This window comes from Corvus cornix, chromosome 2, assembly GCF_000738735.6.
Source record: "Corvus cornix cornix isolate S_Up_H32 chromosome 2, ASM73873v5, whole genome shotgun sequence".
In the NCBI taxonomy this organism is placed as follows: domain Eukaryota; kingdom Metazoa; phylum Chordata; class Aves; order Passeriformes; family Corvidae; genus Corvus; species Corvus cornix.
Window position 1 is genome coordinate 6,106,498 of NC_046333.1, and position 22,122 is coordinate 6,128,619.

The 22,122-nt window shown below is 42.3% G+C and overlaps 1 protein-coding gene across 5 annotated transcripts in view; it reads right to left on the reverse strand.

The window, feature by feature from the left end:
* Positions 1-22,122, reverse strand: part of PRKAG2 (protein kinase AMP-activated non-catalytic subunit gamma 2) — a 212,908-nt gene that overhangs the window by 129,617 nt on the left and 61,169 nt on the right. For 4 of the 5 annotated variants that reach the window (XM_039570812.1, XM_039570818.1, XM_039570826.1 and 1 more), the window contains 2 exons: positions 16,592-16,663; positions 5,358-5,637 (listed from right to left, as the gene is read on the reverse strand). In XM_039570812.1, coding sequence (XP_039426746.1) covers positions 5,358-5,637; positions 16,592-16,663 — 352 coding nt within the window. Of the gene's footprint in view, positions 1-5,279; positions 5,326-5,357; positions 5,638-16,591; positions 16,664-22,122 lie in introns of those variants that run through there. The other variant, XM_039570844.1, reaches the window with a different exon arrangement.

Genomic DNA, 22,122 nt, shown 5'->3' on the forward strand with positions numbered 1-22,122 from the left:
CCATCTATTATTAATAAAGTGTTCAGGGTACTTGGTTTTAGCCTATCTGCAGGGGTAGCTCCCTAATTTCCACTTGGTGAAATAAAGCTGTTCTCATTTATTAGTACCTGTATTGGCTGTGAAGGGAGAGCTCACACAAGAAAAGTGTCATCTGCATTGTGTTTCTTCCCAGTGCAGGTCATCCTCCAGTGTTTACTTTGGATCACCTCCATTTGCTTTACTGAGATGTGTCACTGCTTTCTCCCAGCATTACACCTCTCACAAAAGTGATACACATGGGAAATGCCCTCCCACTGCAGCCAGGACTCAACAGTGTCTTGGAGCAGCAGGTCCCAAGTTGTGCCTCATGAGAGCAGCTCATGCAGTTTTGAGCCAACCTAAAGCAAACTGGGAAGCAGTTCCACAATGCCAATTTTGAAATCACTTTTCACAGCACCTCAAACTTCAACTTGCACCTCTTCACTCACCCTTTCCTCCTGTTGTCCCTGAAGAAAACCTGTGGAATCAGTGTCAGCTTTGTGGAAGCCTACTGCAAGCTACAGGTCATATTAATTCACTTATTTTTTCATATCCAATTAAAATGTAATTATTTTAATGTTCCATGGCTGCTCACATGCCCATGCTGCTGGTGGTGGCACTGAACTGTACATCCTCAATTGTGCAGGATTTCTTTCCCCTTCTTAAAGATGTTATTCCAGAGGTGCTACCACTGTTGCTGATGGGCTCAGCTTTGCCCAGCAGTGGGTCCTTCTCGGAGCCATCTGGCTTTGGCTCTGTTGGACATGGGGGAAGCTTCCAGCAGCTTCTCCCAGAAGCCACTCCTGTAGTCCCCCCCCCCACCAAAACCTGGCCACACAAATCCAGTGCAGTTACCAACGTTATTCTCATACTGAATCCAAAACACAGCACTGTAGCAGCCACTAGAGGAAAATTAACTCTATCCCAGCCAAAACCAGGACAGTATCCATCTCTTACTCTATGCTGTGATGTCATGCTCAGGTCCAATATTTTCCAGTTCATCCCAATTAATCACAATCACCTTTCCTGTCCTTTGATATACACACACAGTGTTGGACTGTTGCAGGCTGAAGCCAGCTCTGGTTCCAGGTGCTGGAGCCAATCTCCACCTGCAGAAGGCACCTGGCTCTGGGAGGTTGAAGGTGGGCAGCACTGGGGGGATGCATCTACCAAGCATCACAGTGCAGGGGAACAGCACTAAGAAGCCCTCTGCACTACCTCAAAGCCAGGCTTAATTCACCCTCAACCCATATTCAGTTTTCAGCTGTCAGTCTAACAGTGCTGTTGCAAAGAAATTCTCAGACAAAAAATAAATGAAAAATTAAATAAATCTGATAATTAAATTTCAGAGCATTTGTGCAGAAACCCAGCATGCAAAGAGCTGTCTTGGATTTTTCCGCAGGGAACTTCTCAGACTGAAGGGGCTGCACCAGTGGCCAAGCACACACCTCGCCCAAAAAGGTCACTCCAGAGCCTCTTCCAGAGGGGGCTGAGGTGGATTTGCTACAAAGGTGGGATGCTGAATGTGAAGCCCCAACCAGCCATTTACTGCTTCAAAGCTGTACTTAAGAACTACCTGAAGTGGCTGGCAGCCAAGTACATATTGTGGGAAGGTATTTTTGCCTTCCAAGGCAAATCTTTTGTCAGATCACACCTGTGGGGTTATGACCAGATACTGAACTGGGATAACCAAAGAGAAAAGGTACAAAGACGAGCTCTTGGATATTGTCGAAACCAGTGATAAAATATTGAAGATGAGCAAAACCTTTAAACTCCCAGCCTGCAGTGGAAAATATTTTAAGTTTCACATCTGCAAATCACTTTCTGGTTTAACACTGTCCTACCCCAGCCCTTCCTAAACTGTGTATATTCAAAAGGCAAAATAACATAGCTGGGAAAAGAGCAACTACATGGGAAAGCAAGAGCTGCGAATACCACACATAGTCTTTAAAATGAAAACAAGCAAGGAAGAAGTTGCTTCCAAGAAAAACAGGGAATATGCAGAGTAACAGGTTAGTCTATGTTTTGAACAATGTGTGGGAGTAGGAAGTGGAGGGAAGACGGGGTATGTTATTTAAAACAAAGACTGCATCTACTTTCCCCCACATACTGCTCATGATGACAGGAAAGGAGTGCAGCACAGACTCCTTTCAGATAAAGTGGGGACAAAAACAAACTCCAGGTCCCTGTGAACTTTTATTTGATGCTTTTTTTTTTTAAATTGCTGATTGCCTGGATAAAATACAGATTTGTTATAAAGCCAAAGGGAAGACTCAAGTGCAGAGTTTCCCAGAAGAGCCACAGCTGGGAGGGACATCTGCAGATCTCTGGTCTGATCCCTGCTCAGAGCAACTTTAAACTGTGGTGCTCAGAGCCTAGTCCAGTCAATTTATTAAAATCTGCAAGGGCAGCAATTTCACAGCCCCTCTGGACCCCTGCTGCCATACCAGCCCCTCCAAGGACATTTTTCCTACACATTCCTGGCGTTTCCCTCACTGACCCTTGCACTTTCCCTGGCCATCCCTGAAGGGCCTGGCACTGTCTTGTCATAACCCCATTAGGAAGACACCACAAAGGCTTCTCTTCCTTTTTCTTCCTCCCCCTACACCACGTGCAGCAACCGCAGTGCAATGGCCCTTTGCTGGACCAGTATGTCCCCACCTCTCTCGTACTGGGGAGCCCACAACTGGACCCAGCACTGCTGATGTGTCTCATTGGTACCAAGCAGAGGGGGAGGATGACTTCCCTTGACCTGTTGGTGATCCTCCTAGTGCAGTCCAGCACAGAGTTAATTTTCATTTTAATGCAATTAACCCAGCACCAGCAGGGATGTAAAGGCAGGCAAACGCAGCAAGTCCAGCTGATCTCAATGCACTCACAGTTTCAGAACTGGTAAAGCAACCTGAGTTCCATTCACTTTTACACAGGTATCCCAAGCTGTTTGAGAAAATGGAATTTTAATCACATAAATTGTGACAATTTTGAGCAGTGAAGCATTTAAGCACCTTTAGAAATGTGGAGCCACGTGCTGGCTTAGCTCTTCTCAGAGCTCTTCAGCACAGCATCTCTGCAAAAGTCTGAGGTATCTGGTCTAAGGAGCATCTAAGAAGTCTTGTCTCTCAGGAAATGCTGTTCAAGCCACAGAGACTTTGCTTACAGTGGCACACAACCAATTAACTTACTGTTCTGTAGTACATAGGGTTACTCTATTTGCAAAGTAGCAGAATGCAGAAGTATTGCTTGTAAAAAAATAACAATACAGCAGAAATGCTAACCCATACTTTTCCAGAAGTCTTGAAAGCGTTTTGCTAAATAAAATCCTGTAAAAGTTAATAAAATATAGTAGACTCTAAGAGTGCAGTTCATTACTGCCCCGTTTAGCATGTTCTGAATAAAACCTACTTTAACATGGTAGTGAAGGATACCTTCAGATTAGGATACCTTACAGATTAGACCCTCTGTAAGAGAGCTAAATGCTGTGAAAGCATGGTAAGAAATGTTCTATTTTGCCAAAAGCTGTGGAAAGAGAAGAGTTATCAATTTAAACACCAATTAAAATCAGCACATTCTTTCCAAGAGGCTGTCTTGCCTGCCTTAGGAACAAAAGACCACAAGCACCCAAGCCCAGGGCAATTCCTGCAAGGCTCTCGGAGCAGCAGGGTCATGGGTATTTTCTGTTAGTTCAAATATAGCATGGCTCCATTCCAAGCCTGGTCCTGAGGCAGTGATGTGACCTTATCAAAAGGATTTTGCTGACTCCTGGAAGATTCCTTTATTTAATATTCTGTTGTACCTAGCTAGGACTTAAATAGTGCTGGCTGGTTAGATAAGTTGATCACAAAGTCCCAGGATGGCTTTGCTCTGCAGTCTAAATTGCTGCTATTCATGCAGCAGAGAGCCCCTCTCTGTGTACTCCATCAGCAGAATACTGCCAATATTTAGGGGCAATATTTAAACCTATGTGGACTAGCAAGAAGAGCTTAAATGGATTTTAATTATTGTCAAGTTTGAACAAGAGGGGAGCGTAAAAAGCACACTTGAACTTCAAGCAGGGATGAACAAATGTCCTTGAACAGATGTTTAGAGCCTTCTCTAAGTCCTTCAGAAGCACAGACTCCTACTTTCAATCTCCTGATGGTGCTTTAGAGAGAAGCAAGGAGTGGAAAGATACCATTTCAATTAACCTTCAGCAGCACTTCTGGTAAAGAAAAATCCTATATTGGTTTGTATTGGTGTGTTCTTGTGCACAAGTCACTATGAAATGACTTGTTCTGATCAAAGCCAAGGTTTTTAAGAGAAATTCTCATGAAGAAAAATAAGAAGGTCCCTCTCTACTATTTAAAATCACTGAAAACTATCAATACCTTGCAGGAAACACACAGCCCAACACAAGTATATGCATGACCAATTCTGTACCTACATCGTCACAGAAGATTTGCCAACAATTTAACATTATCTCTTCTGTTCACAGACTGAAAACTCACTCTGGTCTGACAATCCAGCACCCTCTGTGGTAAGATATTATTCCTTTCTTTCCCCTGTAACTCTGCTTCCTTCCCACAGTCACTAACCCCTTGTGAAGAGCAGGTTTGGTTTGTTGACCAGCACTGGGAACCTCTGTTCAGTAAGAAAGCTTTAAAATTGAAGCACGTTCTCAATCCTGATCATTTCTGAGTTCTAGCAGTGGTTAATAGCACACAGGATGCTGAAAAGCTAAAATCTGTGCCCAGTATAAAGCTGTACAAAGTAACTGCTCTGAAACATGAAGGTTTGCTATGCCTTTCATATTCTTGCAGAGGAGCTCAAATATCCCCTTAATGCTCATTTGACTGGAAACATATATAATTTACTTCTGTCCAGTAAAGGATGCTTTCCCTTCCTACAACAGGACAAAGAAATACCAATTTAAAAACACAGCTGAAATTCCCTTTGGGGTCTACAGAACCTGTAACTCCTGAGTGACCTCATGTCAGTGCCCACCTCCACCACACATCCCGAGAATGTCTCCAGCTGTTCTCATGTCCTGGCACTGATGTCCAACCAACCTTGGAGAAACCACCCAGAAAACTCCCACTAACATGGACAAAGGATTTCTAAGCAAAGCTTAGGAGTGTGATTTCCATCCTCAGCCCTGGTAGGTGCCCCTGAGGTGTCCATAGCCCTGCAGAAGTCACACCTAATAGCCAGCAAGTCAGAAACCCACAACACATGGTCAGTGAAAGAGATAACGAACAGTTAGCACATGCCTCATCTGCACTTACTTCACTACCGCAGGTAAAGAATGGGCCAAGCCCAGGGGTACCGTGTATCTTCCTGAAATAACATGAGCAATTTCTTACTTTTTCTTGATCTGGAGAAAAACTTGATGCCCCCAGGAGAGGTAGACGGGTTAGAATTGGGGGAAGACTCTTTGGAGGAGGACCTGAAGATCCCACTGAAGCTCATTCGGCGTGGGGAGCGTGGGGGAGACTCCTGGTAGGGGAAGGGGAACACTGTTTTGGGTGAGCCAGGACTGTGTTTGGATCTCACAGGGGCAGAAACGGGGCTGGAAGGTCGGTTCTGGAGACCTTTTGAGAAAATGCCTTTTGAAGGACTGCCAGCTGAGTAGCTTTCATCCACCTGAGGAGGAGAGAAGAAGGAAGAAAAAAGAAAAATCACCATTAATTCAGTTCAATTCAGGCCTCTCAGGATCTCTGAACTTGTCCCAACAGAGGCAACTCCTGTTTGTTGGGTTGGTGGATTAGCCAGAGCTCACCTTCCCCAGCACCTGCCTCCACTGACATGCAGGTGTGTGTGTGTGTCACCTCTCTGGCCTCGTGCTCCCCCTTGCTCTTAAAGACACCCTGAATTGCACAAAACCATTTCCATGTGTGCACACATTTTATTATCACACATATAATGCAGGAATTTTTCTACTGCTCTTATTTGTTACACATACCTCTTCCTTCCTTGGACAAATGAAAGATGACTGGCAATGAATTTATTTAAGGCGATGAATGGGCGTGGTTAAGGAAACACGGTGCCCCAAAGTCTTCCTCACGAATTTAAGCACCCACCCACAGTACTTAAACCTCCATCCCATGATGTGACTCAGCACAGCACACAAGTCCCCAGGTGCCTGACAGGTCTCCATGATGCCAGCCACAGCCACAACTGTGGGATTGCACCTCCTATCCCAAAAATAGAGGAACCATTTTAGCGTGGCGACGCTCCTGCTAATTACCTGAGCTGGGATATGACCTTTCTAACAGTTGTATCCCTTTTGGGACCTCTGCTGGCTTTCCAGCAGTGTAAATATCTGTGCACAGCACAGCACAGCTCTGCACTGGGCGGGCTCACCCAGTGAGGGGGAGAAAAGAACACAGAAAAACAAACAAATAAAAGGAGCAGAGATCAAATTCTTCCCCCATACAATTAACAGAAGCTGACCCAAAATGTCTGTGGGATTTGCACGTGCCTGGGCTATACATTAAGTTTATTTCCTTCTGGATGCACAAAGTACTTCTGTGGGTATAAGGCTGCTGTTTTAGCTGGGGGCATTTCTCATGAATGAAGGGCTCTGTTCCTGGCAGAAGGCAGCAGTGGGGTTCAGGTCACTGGGGAATGCTTGAGCCAAGGCCAAGGTGGATGTGCCCACAGCCCTCTGCATGCCTGCTCCTCTCTGCCCAATTACTCAACACAAACCAGGAGGGATAGAGCAGGCAGCAGCTCTTGCCTGTGAAGATGCCTCCTGATGTGTGTCAGTCCAGTTAGGTAAGGGCATTGCTGCCATGGGAGTCATTTTAGGGAGAAACAGCATCTTGCATTAGGATTATTTAGATGAAAGGAAACCTCATGGGCACACATGCTCTCCTTTGGGTTGGTGAAGGGCTTGTGTGTATGAACCCAGCTAAAAATGGTCAGCTGAGTTTAAAATCCATGCAAATAACTCTCTTTTCAAAATAATGTTTATTCACAGCTCCAAAACACTTGTAGAAATATGTACAAGCAGCATAATGGCCAAACAGCTGCTCCCTCCATAACGCAGGGTCCCACTTCTTGTAGTTCTTTCTGTCTTCTGCAATGCACTTTGGACCAGCTCCTCTTTCCACTTGGGGTGGGACAGACCTGGAGCATGTCCTGATGTGTGGAATTGCAGAAAGGCCTGCAGAGATTACAGTCTCCCTTTTGGGAAGGTTTCTAACCTAAAGGGCAAGTGGCACCTGGTCTGGGAGATGGACACAAATAGCGTGGGTCACTAGGAGGGGCACAGACCTGTGCCAGCACAGCCCTGGTTAGATAGATGATGAATTCTGCTCTGTGTTCCTCTGCACAGCACAGAGATGTCTGACAAGAGACAGAACAACTTTTTATACCTGAATTCCTGTTTTTGACAGTGTGGGCAAAAATGTCTCAAACATACACGTGTCCTTTTACAGATAAGTTAGGGGAGCAGTTGCCCTCAAGGGGAAGTTTTTGAAAAAGATAAGTCAATTCTAACTGAAGCAATAGCAACTACCAGAAGCAACAACAGACTCTGGACAGTCTCCACAAGAGGAGAAAAAAGCAGTGTTTCATGCTTAATGCAGTTGCCTGAGGCTCAGGTTTGCCTCCCAGCTCTGTCATGGATGCTGTGTGCAGTCTTGAAAATCCGAATTACACATCTATTCTGCCATGAGGACTTTACCTCCTTTATTCCCACTCTAAGTCCTCCAGTACTCAGACTGTCTCCCAGTGAGTATTTATCAAGAATAATAGGGCACAGTGCCTCAACGGAGAGCTGGAATAATAACTACACTACAGGAAACTAATAAACAAATGGCACTTTTGTCATGGGTAAAACAGTTCCAAAGTGATAGCTTTCTCATAAAAGCTCATTAACTTTACTAAAATATCATCTGTAAATCACCTGAGACTATTTATGCCTTGTTCTCTTCACAATTACACAGTTTAAGAAACAACCAAGTAGCACAACGGCACCTCCTTCTGCATTGCAATTTTAACAGGTCTGCTGCCAAATCTACTGCCTGAAAGTGAGGAGTAAGAACATTTTCTAGCTTATTTTAATAATAATACAAATCTGCCGCTGCTACTGTAGTTTAGGTGTGTTTCCAGGATGATAAGTTCATTATAATTTTTCCTAAAATGACAAGCCATGACATTTGTAAAGCCAAGGAGCTCATTCTGGCACTGTCCTTAATGCTTCACGTTATCTTTTTTGCATGCTTGTTTGGTTAAAATGACACACTTATAGGAGTAACTTCAAAAGGACTATGGTGTCCTTACACACTAAAGCAATTTTAGAGATGTGAAGTGTCAAACAACAATTTGTCAAAAAGGTCAGCATTCCCTTGTACATGCAAGTCAGGCACAAAAGCAAATCGTTCTCAAATTCTGAGCAGAAGCAGTGGGGTGTTTTTATTTATTGCAATCACAACCAGTTGCCTTCACTCCATTGTGCCAGGCAGATGAATTAATTAATTGTCAGAGCACCAGGGGCACACTGCTAAATACACATGTGCACACTACCAAATTAAAGGAAATTACTACATTGAATTCTTCCTCAGCCTGTTAATTACACACAGGTTACACCCACCATCACGGTGGGTAAACACTTGGATTTTGCTTGGGGAATTACAACAGCATTGCTTGCTTAGAATATCATTTGTGGCTAATGTATTGCAAGTTTAAAGAGACTATTAGGTGCTTCTGCAAGTAAAATCAACAGCAAGTTATCACAGCATATCCAAAAGTCGTAAGACAATGTTCATTTTCATGCTTCAGCTGGGAATGAAGAAGAATCTTTGCTGTGGAATAAACCCCATCATCCCATGCAGACTCGGTGTGACAACTCTGGCAGTGATGCTAGAGGCAGGTTACACAGCTAGATCATTCATCAGCTTGTTCTTCATGCTTTTTGGACTCATTTCCTGAAGCTATGATAGGCAGGTGGGCTGAAAACTCCCACATGTGCCTTGGAAAAATAACTATTCCCCCAGCTGAGCTGTAGTAGCAAAATAAAAGTATTACACCCTGGTTTCTCACATTAGTAACCACTGTTAATCACTTTGTTTTGGTCCAGGAGAAGCTGTAAAGTGAGAACGGGCAGAAATATAAAACACACCTAAAAAAACCAAAAACGCTCACAGTGATATGGCTCATTTTATCCCAAACAGATAATTGGCCTCTTGGAGATAAGGAATCCAAACTCACAATACAAGTACAATACTAATAAATGCACAAATAAAATCTAATCAAGCAAATTGAAAACTTCCTCTAGGATTGTTCACCTAATTAAAAAAACCCAACCAACCAACAACAAAACACTTCCTGTGTTGGCTTTGTGCAGAGCATATATGGGATCTTTGAGCTTTCTGCCCAACCCTGGACTCCTTAGACCTCAAAACTGCTTATGTTGGAGAGAAATGTCAGCCCCTGACCTTATGCCTGCAGCGAACAGTGGAGCTGGCTTTGGTCTAAATTAGCAGCTTGGTGACCCTACTCTCAGCCTAGAGCAATCTGCTCCCCAGGGAGGTGAAGCAACAGAGCAGAGCCTGTGCTACATCAGATGCACTGGTTGTAGTGACTGACTGCACTTGTTCAAGGCTGAACTGGCCACCTTGCACAGCACTGAGTAAGTATCTCCTAAAATGCTCTAAGTTGCTATCAGCTTTCTTGCTTCGGAGCACAAAAAGGATCCCTGGCTGGGGACCATGGAGAGACTTTGCCCTGTTGTACACACTAAGTAATCATAGGCACGTTTCTAAAATACATCCAGAACGATCCACTGCTGAAAACAAAGCAACAGAATGAGACACGTCTCACAGTGCTTGGCATTTAGCAAACTTAGCATTCAATTTTTTGAGTGAAATATAAAGTGCTAGTGGGGCACTTGCCCCAAGTCAAGCAGCTCTGGAAGATTTTACTAAAAGGAATAAGATTATGAAAGCTGCCCCTGTCATTTCACCTGGATGATGGAATCTTTCTCTCTTCCTAATCTCTTCTTCCTTTCTCCTAGCCTAGAGTTTGGCTCTTCAACAGGATTGTGGCCAAACTCTTCATCTTCAGGTGAAGAGAACACTCCCTGACCTCTTTTATTTGTTGCTCTGGTTAACATGCATCAAGTGAACAACCTTTTATCTTGTGCTGGTAAGAATTATCCATCCTGAAGGTCATCCGGGTCTTCCTGTGTAAGATCCTTCCCTATGATTAAAAAAACACCTTTCTTTGCACCTTCAACAACTTTGGTTACTGTGCTTCTATTTTTTGTCTCAGCTTTACTGGCAAAGACCCAGGACTGTTGGGGAAACCCCACCAGTTCTGTCCCTCTATCCAGCACTCATCCTTTCAATACCAATCTTTTCCTTCATCTGTTTTCTTACCTGGCTTGCAATTCTTCATTATTTCACAAGAAATATTGAAGTGCACAACACTTAATCACTACCATATGATAATCCCCAGTGCAATGGGCTAAGATACCAAACTATTCATATTTCCCCACAAACTGGTCTCTCATCATCCTCACACCACCATCTCAGCCCTGCCACAGGCAGAAATTTTCCCAACATTGTTATTTTTGTTCCTTTGTTTTATACTGGAAATCTGATCCCTCTTTTTTTGCCAGATAAAGTCCTCTCTAAGAAGAAATTTCTGGTCTCAACCTAGAACTTAAGGAGCACTGAACTGCAGGGAAGAGAAGTGTCCTGCCAAAGCTACATGCCCAGAAAAATGAACAAGCTCTGCTGAGAAGACCCTGACCACGGACAGGCAGAGACTGTTTTGGAAATCCAGGCACTGCCTGTGCCCCTGCTGCAGCACCTCTTCACAGCCATCCCCTCTACTCTCCTGCCAAGGGTGCTCCAGCAACAGATCCTTGATTGAGCACACAGCCTTCCCCAGAGGATGCTCTCTCTGAAAAATCTCTGGCTTAGGTTCAGTTTCTGGTAAATTCAGTTTCATTTCTCAGAACAGGCTGAAAAAATAATCTGTCAAATACAAATGGGCTGAATCTAAATAGCCTTTCAAAATACTTCTGAATTTAAGTGAAAGTTATAAAATGCTCCTGAGCTCTGTTCCCTTTTTCTCCAACTCTCAATAGTGAGAACATTTATGGAGCACTATGGAGTTCTGTTTGCTTTAACAACAGTGAGTTATTTGACCTTTATTTTGCCTCTTCACTTAAAAATTTTTTGAAAGGCAAGTAACAGAAAAGGAATTACCTCCCACCATCCTCGACAGGGACAGTAAACACAATTAGAGACAATACATCAGATAGATGTCTGCACTTGTTTCCTGCCCTTCCACTGAATCCCAACAAAAAAGTCCTTTGATAAAGTTAATTGGATGATTCTCTCATTCTGCTGGAATAAAAGAGCTCACAGAGACACAAGAGCTGACTTCATTAGACTGAAAGGTAATGAAGGACTTGCTCTTCCAGTGTTCACATTCACAACCACAGGTCCCTTTTGTTCTGCATGAGCTGTACCAATTGAGATGACATCGTATTTTACAGGGTCAGAGATGTCACTTCCCAAAACTAAAGTACAATGACACTTTCCCAGATTAAAATACAACAGGATGATGCTGGCTGCTCTGGCAGGCTCTGAGAATTCGGCACTGCTGCACACGTGGTCAGGGGAAGGTTTCCAGCAGTGAGCAGGGCTGCTCAACGACAGAAGCAGGCATTAGGAAAGGGGAGAGCAGGGCTGGCTCCCTGTCCAATTCCTAATCCCTAACTACATCTGTTTTTAAGCAGTGGACGAGGAGAAGCCGTGCACATCACAGTGCAGTGGTTGTCCGACACGCCCTTGCCCTGAGGCTCCCTGCATCCACTGCAGGTGCCCTATGCCAGTATGTGCCCTATGTGGCACTACCCAGGACTTGCTCCCCATCTTCACTGCTCATAAAAAATGGACAATTAAAAGACTCTGAAAAAAATAAATCCAAAGGAGATTTATTTTCCAGTGAAGGAGGGGCTGAAAATGTGGTGGTTTTTTTTCTTCTCCTCCCTGTTCTGGGGTTGCTTGTGCCATTCCCATGAGTCACTGGACAAAACGAAAACTATTTTGGGACCAGAAGCAGGACAAAGCACTCCTTAGAATCCTTCAACATTGAAGTTACTTCTCCAATAGTCTGATTCTAGTTTACCAACAGTTCCCTGCATTGCTGATAGCAGAACAGTGAGTTAGTGCCAAATGCAGTCATAACAAAACCTCTACTTTCACTCTATTCCTTCATTTATACCTCCAGAACCCAAACTAATCCTTTCACCTGAGTCACATCCAGAATCCACAAACAGCTGATTACCTATAGCTATTCTCAAAATCTAACCCAGGCTTCGTGAAAAACTTCCCAAGAAGTCTGCATTAGATGGTCCTAGGGGTAACTGATCACCAGTTGGCAAAATTGAGATGGGCTGTTTGTTTGCAAAATGTGTTTTAAGTGAGTCATGTCATTCTTCATCAGAGTCTCTTGCTCAGAATTTACCACTCTCTCCCCTCTCATTTTTGTATGAACCAAAAATTGTACCAGTAATGAGTCTGTCTATCTTTCAAGCCACTGATAAGGTATGATATAGTATAGCAACAGAATGTTTTGTCTGCCTATAAACAAAGTTTTCCACTGGTAGTCTCCATTTATTTTAGCAGCCAGGTTTTTATTCATTTACTAGGCTCCATGTTTGTTCAGTCTCATTCCAATTTCTTAAATCAAAATGACTTGTGCTACTTCTCTATATATATGACACCCACACTATGACATTTCTCAACCAAATTTATAACTCATTTAAACCCCCACATTTATTCAAAAAGGACCATTTACAATTAATTTCAATCCAAATGAGTCTATTGTAACAGCATCATTAACTAGCCAACATCAGCTATTTCATTGTTTTGCGCAGGACTAATGTTTGACAAACCTGTACATTATCCTAATTGCAAACATCATGTATTAACACAGTAATTGCCTTTTTAGCAGTCTTGTGAATCTTCATCTCTGCTCCATGATTTATTCCCAATCAACACTTGGCAGAGAAAGCTCTGCCACTTCATTCAAGAGTGTTTTATCAGAGTTGTTTGGATTTAATTTTAAAATATTTTACTTTAACAGCTTGTGCTTTAAAGACACTTAGGCTATTAATAGGACAGATCCACCTTTGTCATCTAATATAAACATCTCACCAGCTTTTTCCCACAGAGAGAAAAGAATTTTTAATGCATACTTCTTTTTCAAGCTTTTGTCTACATTTTTATGACAATTCCGTTATTTCCATAAATAAATTAATCAATATTATTCTTCAAAGGTCTTTTCTCCCACCTCCTCCCTCCTCCATCTATAATTTGCTAGCTGGTTCCCCATGGACAAGTTTCCTGTGTCATTTTTTTTTTTCTTTTTGATCATTCACAACCCTGGGCTTTCATTTGAAACCAATGGCTATCTGTTTCCTGTAATTTCCGCACCTTATCCTTTAACCTACATTTTAGATGAAAGATCTATAAACATTCAAGGTGTTAAGACCTCTAAAATTGATAGAGGCATTTGGGTGCAGAGGGCCACTCATCCCTGACTGCTGCCCTGTTGTACCAGAATTATTTTCTGAATGATGCTCCAAATCACTTGTGATTTTCCAGGTCTCCAAACTGCCCCTCTTCCACTGTCTTTTCCCAGGCTGAGGAAATGCAGTAAATCTGATTGCTTTTCAGCTCCCAGTTGTCCTTGTTTTTATTTCTCTCTTTAATGACCCTGTAAGTTCTCTCTGCAGGAAGAATTTAAGCCATTTCTGGAGAGTTCCACCTTTGAGCATGGGGCAGTCAGCAATATCAGTTGCTTTAGACAAAGCCGCCCATGTGAGTGTTAAGACAATTTGTCTGGCAGTAAGAAGGGCAAAAATATCTGTCACAGGCACCTTTCTCCATCACACCATGCCAAACACTTCTACACAAGACCCTTCACAGTATTATATTCTCTATCTTCAAAGGAGGAGGGTGAAAACTATCCCTATCCTCTTCCTGCCATGAGTCATTAAGGAGAGAAGAATACATCATTTATAATAGTAGACATATTAATGAGAAGTGATTAAGGTTGAAATTCAGGAAATGTGTGTCACTTTACCACCGCTGCCAAAAAATTCCTACGTGAACCTGAACAAATAATTCGAGACTTGAATTTCCTAGCTGTGTAATGAGGATTGTTGTCACAGGATAGTGATTGAGAGACACTTGCATGGTAAACTGCTGAGAGTTTCTGTGAAAAATGTTAATACAGTTTCTAAAAGCCTTTCAAAAAGAACAGGAGAATTAAATTAAAGGCAGATCGGAAAGATGGGTTGTGAACTACTCTTGATCTATAGCCCAGGCGACAGAAGAGTTAAGTGCAGGAAGAGAGACATCCCTGATGAATTGCCTGTCTCCAACATGACAAGTGAATGGAAAAAGCCAAACTACTGAGAAATACTGACTTTTAATAGACAAAATTTACACATCATATGGTGATTTCAAACTGGAACTAAGAAAAGCCCTCCTCCTTGAAAAGGAAGGGTAGCTTGGGGACTTTTTTATGTATCAGCAGTGGGGACTGGCAAACTTTTAGTGAGAATTAAATAATTGCTGCAGTCTGCTGCTACTCATCATTCACTACCAGCAAAAATCCCATACTTCACACTGAGGAAAACAATATATAGGATGGTATGTGTGGCAATGAGTTTTAGAAGATGATCTGGTTTTTTATCAGAAGTGGGGCACTGCCAGCTCCCTTCTTACTATTTTGTTGCATGTGTTGAACAGAGCTCCAAGGATAATGGTAGAAAAAACCTCAGGCTCTTACACAGTCAAGAAGGTCAGTTAAAAATGCAGATATTAAGCCCCAGTTCCATGGTTATTCCAAAGTCAGTTGCACTTCCATAAGTGGAACTTGCCCCAGAATTTACCAGTGCTACGAAAAAAGAAGCAACTATTGAAACGCTCTTCCAGTTCCTCTTCAAACATGAACTCCTCAAAAGCCAGGTGGTGATGAGTCAAAGGTTGGACTCAATAATCTCAGAGGTCTTTTCCAACCTAAATGGTTCTGTGCTTTTGTGAAAAGAGAGTCCTGAGACCAGTTAGAAGAAAACAGCATGATTCAGGAATGGTAGAGTGGAAGTCATTAAATGATACCACGTAATTCTGCACATCAGTGCAATTAGCCTTGGCACATTATTTCCTTGTGACTGAGATTCATGTATTCTTCTCACCTTTCTTTGTGGCAAGCAGGTAAATAAAAAAATCAAGTTTTAGCCAGAAACCCCTGCCTTCTTCCAGCATGACTATCCTTTCCAAAACCATCACATTGTTCACTTTATTCAAACCCTCCAAACAAGCACCTTTTGGTAGCACTGTATGTTTGAGCTTCCCTGGCATCTACAAAGGTTCTCCAGCATCAGCAACTCCTACCTCAGTCTAAAACATCCAATACAGAAAAGAACAAGGCCAATGCTATAAACATATTCAATTGCTGATGGATTGCAGAAATTCTTAAAACATCTGTCCTTAGTTGTGAGGTGCAAAGGAACAGAAACTCATGCTGTCAACAGAGCTAAGGTATTATTGTTGTAGATGCAGATCAGCTTCAGTAAAGAGATATTAATTGCTTTTCCTGCCTTTAACTAAATCTGCAGACTCTCTGCCAAATGGATTGTAGCAGGTTTAATGATCATGGAGGTCCACAGCTTTGTAAATACTGTGACAAGTCAAACTGGTAGCTTTCGGGGTTGTCTATGGGTTGGAGGAGAATCCCTCTTTGCCAAGCTCAGAACGTGGCTGGTATGAGGCTTACATTTAGCAGACCAGCTTGCACTTCAATGCTTTGTGAAAATGAGGAGGCCAGGACCTGAAGATGACAGATCCCACCCACCATTTTTATTGCTTTGAAGATTGGTATAACCATCTCTAATGTTTTCCATTGAATGTGCTCCCCTAATCCTTTTTAAAGCAAGCCAACTCTGTGACTACATTGGCTTAATTTAATAGCATCAGAAGAACAAATCAATGCCTCCAAGGATAACCTTGAGTTAATCTCACATCAAGGAGGAACCTTTCTACTTTGTTCACGGGAAGGCTCTATCACTATGGCTTCAGCAAATGAAGGCAGTTCGTTTTTCCAGTGCCAAGGACAGAGAGATCAAGGACAGTGAACAGTTAAAGCCTCCACAGACAGAGAGCAACCATCAGGAGGCAATTCCAGGAAAACCTACCAACAGCCACAGGTACTCCTTTGGGCAGTGACTATTTCTGCAGCACCACCACAGATCTTGTAAGCTAACAATATTCCTGAGAATACTGCTATGCAACATCAGCTCATTCTTTTACAGCTGTGTTACACACAACATCTGCATTTACAACAGTACCAGCAGCAGCTTGCATCCTTTGCAGGTTATAGTGCACAAGCACCGTCACGGTAAGGTCTGCAAAAGCCACTGGATTCACTTTAGTGCACCACTCTCAACAGGTTAATGGTATGGTAGGGAAGATGAAAACCCAGGCTTTTTTAAGCCTAACAAACTGTGTTTACCACCAAGGGATTCAAGCACTGCAAAGAAGGGGAAGCTTTGGATATATCCTACCTTGCGAGAAGCATTTTTGTCCGTGCTCTCCACATCACCGTCCAAGAATGGCATGGCAAAAGAGCTGAGATCCTGCAAGGACAGAGAAGAAAAATTGATGTCTTTTATTAATGCCTTTTTCCTTCCCTCAGAGCATCCCATGACTGAAGCCCAGAGATCTATTTCCAGAGCGCCCATTGCTTTACCCATGGCAATTGCTGGGAGCAATAACACGGACTCTGATCATTCTCCTTGGCTATGAAACAATGTCAGATGTAAGTTACAAGCGAACAGGGAGCCCTCAGCAGCACTTGCACCACATCACCATCAAAAACAACCTGCACAGCCAAAGTCAGAAGTCCTGTGTTAAAACTTTCAAGGGGAGGTACCGAAAGCCCACAGAAAAATTGGTAGGAAATTATAAACACATCCACTTGATCAGCAAATGCTTATCTTGCCTTTAGTGGGATGTATGATCTTAAAGAATATTTATGGCAATAAACACAGCCAGAATGAAAGTATGTCAACATTCTGAGAAATATGTAACTTCTGGAAAAAAGACAGAGAAAACTGACATGGTGCTCAGGGAGGAAATAATCAATTCACTTGCACAAATGAGAGAGGAGCACCCAATTCTGCAGGATGAAAGACAATAAAACCATAAGAAAAGCACACATGTTCATTTTTAACTAACAAAAACAAACTGCAATTATATTCCACCTCCTGCCGTCTGTTCTGTTTATGATACTTCATGTTCCAGCCACAGGGTTTTTAGAACTCCTTTCCACATGCATAAGGAAATTATGTTAGTGTCAAGTTTAGCATCTGTTTGATCAGAAAAGTACATAATGAGCAATTCTGTGACCAGAAGCATGAGGTTGCCTAATGCTGTGTGCTGAAGGACTGTCTTGGGTCCTAAATGTCAGGAATACCTCCCCAACACAAAACCTCCCAGATGCGAGGCATCACCCTTTCCATGCAATGATTCAGTGCTTCTCAACCACCACATCTGCACCCATTTAAAAGAGTTCAAAATATAAATAAATAGCAATTTCACATAAACCTAATTTGTGATCAAACAGAGCTTAATTACAAATTAGCACCATCCATGAAGTCTGCAGGGCTTGATTGTCTTCAGAATTCAGAACAGCCACAGGTCTAATCACATTGCTTTGTGTAATCATACTAAATTCAAAATATGCTCAAAAATTGTGTATAACTCGGGCATAATTCTTACAAGTGTTTGAAAATATTCTGGTTACATAATGAACAACAAAAATAAGGAACAAAATATTGAATTACTGGAACTGAAACACATGGGAGTAATTCATGCCAAGTTGAAAAGGAAAAAAAAAAAGCAGCAGCCAGGCTTGGCCAAGCTGGCCCCAAATCATTAGGCCCCAAACAAATGTATTCCTGACAAATTTGTCTGCTCCCAGCCCTGTCTATACACATTCAATGGGAACTATCTACAAAGGCTCAACTATGCAGCTCCCTCTTGCCCAGGCATCTGTGTTTCACATCACCTTTGTTTGCAAATAAAAACATAAGGAAACATCTCAAAACCAAAGGAAGAGGCAACTTGTTCGGTTTAGGTTTTCACTCTTACCAAGATTTGACTGATGCTGGACCAGGCACTGCAGTTAAGATTAAAATTACTCCATATAAAAATTATTCAGCCATAAATGGCATCAATAAACAGATTATCATCATTATTATTATTATGACTTCATATGCTACTGCAGGACTGAAGAGAAGAATCTCTGTGAAGATGTTTAAGACCCTAATGGAAAGTTACACAACAGCATATCCCCTTGGGTTTACTTTAATTTAGCCAAAGGATTTACCAACATTTTCCTCTACCCATCTTCAGTAGTGCAGAACCTGGAATCTGATGTGAGCTAAGTCATTTTTCATGGAATAAATCAAGAAAATAACCTCTTTTGAGCTCTACATATTAGCACCCCTGTATTACTCCCTGGTGTAACTTCCAGGGAGAAAACCACATGTTTAGGAAGGCTGGGGACTGGATGGAAGAAACTGGGTTGAAGGGGACATGTATCTACTAAACAGGGTTGAAAAAGCTGTTCAGAAAATCTAGAACTGCCACGAATGATACCAAAATGTCTTATTTGAGCAGAAACCTTCAAAACCAGGAGGGGTAGGTAGATACAACTATTTTTCTAGGAGCTAAATTTCACTTCTCAGTTACAATTCTAAGTTTAAAGCCATATATATATTAAAGTCTGAAGTCTAAAAGTATCAGGAAACCCAGATGACAACTCTATTTTGATTTGTAACTCTCAGCTATCATGGAGGTATTGACTTCATCTGCCTTTACATCCAGAACAAGTCTCCACTTGGAAGCCAAAATAACTGGAGCTGGAGCTTTCTGGGCAGCATGAGACCTTTCTTTGTTAATACAGCACTGCTGAACATTTCAAAGTGGGTAATAATTGTACTTCTAGTCCTGTGAAAAAGTCTATAATTGTAACTGCTACCTAACAATTTCTTCATCTCTCATGGGATTCTATACATGAAGGCATCCATTCACAGAAGGAACAAAATACATATATCAAATACCAGGCTACAAATACTGCTCTCTCAGTTCCAATCTGTTGGTTAAGCAAGGAAATATTAGGTGTCTTTTTTCCCTTTATGAGTATTTCTGCAGAATAAAGATAGATATATCAATTTCTTTCTTGTGTTCCTCTTCATCCAGAAACACGTGATGATGCAGTTGATGATACATTAACTCTTAAAAAAACAAACAAACAAACAAACAAACAAAACCTGCTCCAAAAGTGTTGCAAAACACCACAGAACTCTTGACAGACCAATGGTGCCACCCTTGCCCTTGTCACAGATTTGACTGCTCTGATCTGATGCCAACAGATACACACTGAAGGCTTCTCTGCCAGTAACCAGGGACTGAAGCTGTTCTTAGACAGCTTTCCAGCTCTCCAGCTCTGCTTTACTCCACTTGGAATAACTGCCCTGGACAACCACATGGTTCTGCAGAGACATTTAAAACTTCCATCAAAGGCACACAGTGACATCCTGGTAGGAGGAAGAGTTCTTCAGTCTGCAGAGCCCTGGCTGAGAAACTAACAGCATCATGCCCTGTATCCATCAGTCCTGCATTGTAACCTTGGACAGACAACTTCTGCGGAGACCACAGTCTGTGATCACCCCTGTAAAGTGCTGCTAACCTGGAATTAAGAGTATGAAAAGGCTGTTTTGGTAGTTTCATTGGCTTTCCTGTCATGCTTGTGCTCCTTAGTCAGTCCTTCCAACGCTCTGCACCATCTGACAGCCAGACATCACTCCTGCCATCCCGTTAGAAAAAATGACCTCTCAAGCATTTTAGATTTACTTTACAGCCACAAAGCCACCTCAGATTTATTTTGTTTTCAATCCACTCTTATTTACAAGAGGTTGTCATGGCAGCTCCTGTTATATTCACTGAAGAACAAAGCCCTAGGGACAGCAAAGCTTTTCCTGGAGGACAGCAGAGCTGTGACACAGCAGAACCACGGCTCAGTGCTCCTGTCACCAGTCAGGCTCCCTCTTGGGGAGGGAAATCTCCCACAACACGTACTCAACAGGTGATTTTCCAGTGCAAGTCAGGATTATTCTGTCTGTATTTGCATTTATCCTCTCTACCACTTCTTTCTCTATTTCCTCTGGGGAAACAACAGATATCTGGAAGGTTACAGATTCTTCACACAAATTTCTCCTCAAAAGGTGAGACTAACTCTAGCATGATTCTGGTCTGGGTTACCCCTACATCTAGAGGATGACTCTTCTTAATTCCAGCTCCTTTTCCTTTGGCATCTATTATATCAGAATATTTGGGATTATGTGAAAAGAAGTAAGAATAAAATTTTTGTTCTTTGATATCCTGGGAAAACAAAGAAGCTTTTCTCAGAACTATTTTGGAGAATAGGAAGGAAAACCACATTTGAGGATGCAGAAAGCATATATATAGCACAGTCAATAGCAGGAGCAAGATCTGGTTAGACAAACCATTTTTCACCTTTTCCAGACAGTTTCACTGTTTCTTTCCTTACTGGGGAGAATTCCTGCCAAAAAGGCTTGCCCAGACACGCTGGTCTGGAGGTTGCTGCAGTTGGAGACCTTGGTGTCAGAAGAAGGTTTCCAACAATTCTGTTGCAGAGGCTGCCCACTTAAATAACAGACCACTAAAGCCTTGAATCCAGTAAGCAACACAGAATAAACAGGATTCTTGTTGTATTATTGCTTCACTTCAAGGCTACTTTGGCAGCCAGGCCGATAAAGCCTCTCTGCAAGGGCTGAAGCCAAAGAGCCAGCGAGGGCTGGGGCATGCTGTGACTGACAGGCCAGAGACCAATTTCCAACATGTTTTGGGTGGAAGAAGAACCTTTTTATGGCCCCACTCGACAGTGGTCCAAAACTTCAGGGCTGGGTATCAAAAGAATATTTCACAAACGGCTCCCTGCTGGCATCTTTTGCAACTGTCTATTCAACCATGAGGAATGACTGTGAACACGGGGATGTGAAATCTGTGCCCACGGTGGTGGGTCCCCACGAACATGGTCAACTCTTTGGCCACGTTTCAGAGGTGACTCAGGACAGAAGAGCTTTGTGGTAGTCCCATAACCAACCTCAGCTTAAAGTCTGGGTTCCTCAGCTATAAACAACTTCAGAGTCCTAGTGTGGGTAGCATCACACAGTCCTGACTACGGATGGTGTCACCTTTGAGGCATTATTTTTCTGCCTCACTAAGTTCTATATATGTGCTAGGATTGCACCAAATTTAAGGATGTGAAATGCCTGCCAGACATTACAGTTTCTTTTTACAACATAACTCAAGCAGAAGGTGACACTTTACTAAGGCAGCTTTTCAATATGGGGAGACAGCTCCTTTAATAAAATAAACAAAGAAAACAACATACAGACAATTAAGCTGAGTGCTGACAAGAGCTCTGATCTCACAAAAAATTGCTAAAAGCTGCACTCTTCAGCATCACACCTTAACAAAGTCTTCTCCTCTGCTGATATTACTGAGCTATGAGCACTTCAAGTATCCTACCAAGGACAAAGAAGGTCGGGATTTTTATTAACATCAGCTGTGAACAGTTTGTTTCATTGTACTCTGCACACCAGCAGATTTTTTTTAGATCAACCTTGAATTCGTACCTATTACAAGCCTATGCTACATATGCTAATAGCCTGTGAGCAGAATCCACAGTCTGATCTCCATGGAATAGAGGGCATAGCTTGGTAGCTGTGCTTGAATAGAAAATTGTCTTTTTCTGAGAACAATCCTATCTAGAAGCCTTTGGGGATTTATAACAAATCACTCCATTATTGCACAAGGAAAGATTCAAAACTGACATACACAGAAACTTCTGTCCTTTTGTTATTGTTGTTTTGATATACCAGTTCTAGTAAAGTATAATAAGACTTGTTACATTCCTTTATTCCCTTAGGAGTAGGTTGCTCATTGCTTTGCTTTTCTCACTCCCCCATGCCATCTAGACTGTAGCATGTGTTTTGGAGAGAAA